This window comes from Manihot esculenta, chromosome 12 (genome assembly GCF_001659605.2).
Source record: "Manihot esculenta cultivar AM560-2 chromosome 12, M.esculenta_v8, whole genome shotgun sequence".
NCBI lineage: Eukaryota > Viridiplantae > Streptophyta > Magnoliopsida > Malpighiales > Euphorbiaceae > Manihot > Manihot esculenta.
Window position 1 is genome coordinate 2,932,216 of NC_035172.2, and position 4,274 is coordinate 2,936,489.

Below are 4,274 nucleotides of genomic sequence, written 5' to 3' on the forward strand. Positions count from 1 at the left end.
TATTATTGATCATGAGAAATAATAAAGTAATTTTCATTAAATTAAGAAAAAAAAAAAAAGATTGATGTCAAGAAAAGAAGCTCAAGTGGAGAAAGCAACAATGGAGGGGGGAAGCATTGACATGCCTTTATGAACAAGGCATGTAGAGAAATCAAGTGAGAGGAAAGAAAATAAGACGGAAATGGGACAGGTGGATATTGAAGAAACCATAATTATTACAGTACTTGTCAAAAACATAACCAAACACTCCCTTTGATTAATTTGAATTTCCTAAAAAAATTAAAACACTTTTTTTAAAAATAAAATAAAATAAATTGAAAGAAGAGCATAATTTTCTTGCATAGTATATTTCGAGTGAACCAATAAATTAAGAATATATCTGGAATTTTCAGGGTTGCAATCCAACACAGAGAATCTTAATCAAAAGCAAAGCTACTGTCTTCCAATTTAGATAATTTAAAATAAAATAAATCTGTTAAATTTTATTAGATAATATTTTAAAATTATTTATTTTAGATATATTAAATTAATATAAGAATGTTCAACTAAAAATTATCTTAAAAAAAAATTAATTCCAATGAAGAATACGATTAATATATATTTAATATAATTTTGTACAGATGACAAATATACAAAAATAAATAAATAAACCCTAATTAATTAACCATAAATACATATAGAAAAACTACTTAATACAATCTTAATACCTAATAAACAACATCTGTTCCAATCAAACCTTGAACTGTCCCTCAAATCCAAACATCAAACAAATACATCATAAATCAATAAATCTCTCATAGGAAGACCATGCTGTTACCCATCTCAAATCTCATGTTTTCCATGCTTGAAGCTCCTCCATTTCCCAAGCTATTTTCTTCCAAGTTCATGTCCTCCCACAAGAATCCATACTCGTCGTCCTTTTTTGAGCTCATATCAACTGTAGTATTCATGAAAATGTTGGTGTTTGTTTCCTGAGAAAGCTGAAGAAGGTTTATCAAGGAGTTCTGGTCATGGTTTACTTGATGATGATGATGATGATGGGATGGGGTTGCTGATGATGATAATGAGGTGATTTGCTGATGATACCCACATGGCAGACCTTGGTGATTATGATCAGTTAGAGGAGAAGCTGATAAATTATTTGAAGGAACAGTGGTCTCAAACATGAATTGTTCATCAAATTTGCTGCTGTTTTCTCCCTTGCTTTTGTGGAACACTCTACACAACACCCAATCCTCCTGTAATTAAAAAAAAAAAAACAAACTCAGAAACCCAATAAAAATTTTAGATATACTTTTGCTTTTGATGCATGTGAGAGACAAGAACGAGACAAAGCAGAACAGCCTTTGCATGAGAATCACTAATCACTGAAATGCCTACACATATTTGAGGGCTCACCGGACAACTTGCATGTCTATTTCTTGTGAGTTTCCTTTGAAAGAACATGGACCTTCGCCTATTATTAGGCAATCGATATGTTCTCTTATGTCTCTTTAAGTTCTTTCATATTCTCGTAAAATTATTTATAAGCACGACATCTTTTGTTACAGTGTAATAACAGTAGAAACTGATGATGAACACGTCGTCTGAAAATTAACTAACCTTAGGAGGCATATGTGGGGTTTCAAGACGAAACTCATGCATGATCCAACCAGTCTTGATTCCATTAGGAGCTCTGTTTCTGTAGAACACTAAGGTCTTTCTCATCCCTACAATCTCACGAGTTGTAGGGTCCAGCACCGCACGATCTTTTCCGGTAGCTTTCCAGTACCCAGATGTCGTAGCTCGATTTGTTCGGAATCCGGTGGCATATTTCCGGTCACGGAAGCTGAAGAAGTACCACTCATTTGCATTCAGCTTAGCCACCTCTAAAAGTTAGATAAAACAAAGCTTTCATGAACATTGCTTTATGTCTGAAATGTGTACATATGCAAAGAATGGTTGAAATTGGTAATTTCTATTAAGTTAAAAAAAAAATATTGCGCAAATATTATATAATATATAAAAATTACACAGCATTGCCTTGATATTTGACTATAAATTTAAACTTTTGCTTTCATTATAACTATTGACTAAATATATATAAGGCCAAATTTTATCTCATAGCTAAAATTATTGCCCTGAATTAATGATGGTGAGTCTATGTCATCTCATGAGTCATGTCTAAGAAACAAATGTGTCAATAATTATTAATAAAACCATTGAAGAAAGAAAAGAAGTTATGAGAAAGTGGTTCAAATTAACTTTAGAGACATTATTGCTTTATGAAAAATCAAAGTGTTACCGTTAGCTATAATTAACCGTGAATTTTTTTTGGTACTTATTAATTAATAAGTTTAAATAGTAATTACTATTATTAATTAAGCTTGAAATTAATGGATGGTAAACATGCATTGGCCCATTGTTTGACTCCTGGGATGGATGGATAGGTGATATACTATAAGAGAAGAAGCTAGCCACACGGATCAACAAAAACAAATACTTAGAAACATATATAAGAGAGTGAAATAACAAAAGAATCACCTAATTATTTATATTTTCTCTTTATTATATGTTAAAATTTTGAGTTCACTTCACCTCATCAAGAAAGAAGGAAAAAAGAAAGATAACACAAGTATGCACAGTTCTTGAAACTCATACTATTTTTAAAGAAAAAGAGAGAGAGAAGGAACTGAAGCACTGTAATTATAATGGAGAATACGCGGCTTTTGGCATAAAAGACTTGGAATGGAAGCAATTCTTGCTATAGAGAGGATAAGCATCCCAGGAAAGGTGGTGTCTATGCAGTAAGCCTTTGTACTGGTAAAAATAATTAGAGGGGAAAAAAAAATTCTTTCTTTGATATTATTTGCTTCAAAGATGACAGAAATATCATCATCATCCAAATATTAAAGGGCAATAAAAAAAACAGGGGAAAAAAAAGATATATTTGTTGATAAATATCAAGCTTATTCAAAAACTAAGCAAAGATAAAAAAGATGAAAAATGTTCGACAGCTGAGAAGACATTGATATAAATCAGAAGACAAGAAACCCAAAATTTGGCAGGATTGACGTGTGTTATAATTAGCCATGGAAATGATTTTTAAGGTTTTTCTTCAGTGAAGTTGAGGAGAAAAAAAGCAAAAGCAAAATCCAAACATCAATTTTTTATCTTGTTGTTTTCTTCTTGGATTTTCTCGGAATTTTTATGAGATCAGGTGAAGGAAAAGACTGGAAACATGATTGAGAAGAAAGCCTGGCATTTCCATAAATACAACTTACTATTATCTCTCTCTCTCTCTCGAATGAAAATCCATGTGAAACGTTTGTCTCTTTCCCTCGTACCAAACAAATAAGAACAATTTTCTTTTTCCTTTATTTTCTGTTGAGTTTGTTATATAAACACCGAGAAAAGCAAGAACATAGACTACCAGGAAGCTGCCATGGGTCACATAAGAGTGTAATAAGAAGAAGAAAAAAGACACCCATTAAGCAGAGAAGATAAGAAAGAAGAAGATGAATATCACATACCAGGAAGCTGCCATGGCTCACAAGTATGCAAGTCAATTTCAACCAAAGTACCCTTCAAAACTTCTTCATTTGTGATCTTTTTGTAGAGATAATGGCAGACCAGTTCCTCATCACTGGGATAGAATCTAAACCCAGGTGGCAGAGTTGCTCCAATGTCTCTTAACCCCATTTAATATTTCTTCTTCTGCTTCTGCTGCTACTGTTTTTGGCTTTTGGAAGGCAAAAAAGAAGAAAAAGGGTTTAAGAAATCATAAGAAGTTTGTTAAAATTTGGAAGCTAAAAATATTTAGTTAGAGAAAGGAAATATTGAAAGGATTGAGATTTAAAATAAAATATGAAGAAGAAAGGGGTTGGTATCATAGACATATATAGTTTAATAAGGATGGAAGAGAAAGTGGATTTGCTGGTTAGAATTTCTTACAATATTGTAGCAAGGGTCCATGCTTGTGTAACTAGTTAGTTATAGTGGGAAAGTTTCAAGAAAAACCAAAGTTACAAGAAATCTTTCTTGTGAAAATTTAATTCAACATTTTTATTACAGAAACCTTCCAAAACACCCCTTTTTATTTATAATTAAAATAATTTTTTTTTAATTTTTTTACTCACTTTTAACAATTATTTACTAGGTTTGATATATAATTCCACTTATATTTCACAAAATTTCAGTTGAAATCCAAACATATTCATCCTTAATCTTAAAACTTGATTTTTATAAAAATATAACGGCTAAATATTGTATAAATAAATAAATTATTGACGTTG

General features: G+C 31.3%; 1 protein-coding gene across 1 annotated transcript; it reads right to left on the reverse strand.

Moving 5' to 3' along the window:
* Positions 1–578: 578 nt before the first annotated feature.
* On the reverse strand, positions 579–3,909 carry LOC110628013 (protein CUP-SHAPED COTYLEDON 3). The gene is made up of 3 exons (XM_021774450.2): positions 3,513–3,909; positions 1,603–1,868; positions 579–1,238 (listed from the first exon to the last, which is right to left on the reverse strand). The coding sequence occupies exons 1-3, from the start codon at positions 3,679–3,681 to the stop codon at positions 795–797; spliced, it is 879 nt and encodes a 292-aa protein (XP_021630142.1). The 5' UTR covers positions 3,682–3,909; the 3' UTR covers positions 579–794.
* Between the last annotated feature and the right edge of the window lie 365 nt (positions 3,910–4,274).

Coding starts and splice junctions, on each gene's coding strand:
- LOC110628013 (XM_021774450.2), bottom strand. CDS start 3,681: ATGGGGTTAAGAGACATTGGAGCAACTCTGCCACCTGGGTTTAGATTC. Junction 1,869..3,512: donor TGAGCCATGGCAGCTTCCTG/GTATGTGATATT, acceptor TCTAACTTTTAG/AGGTGGCTAAGCTGAATGCA. Junction 1,239..1,602: donor CCCCACATATGCCTCCTAAG/GTTAGTTAATTT, acceptor TTTTAATTACAG/GAGGATTGGGTGTTGTGTAG.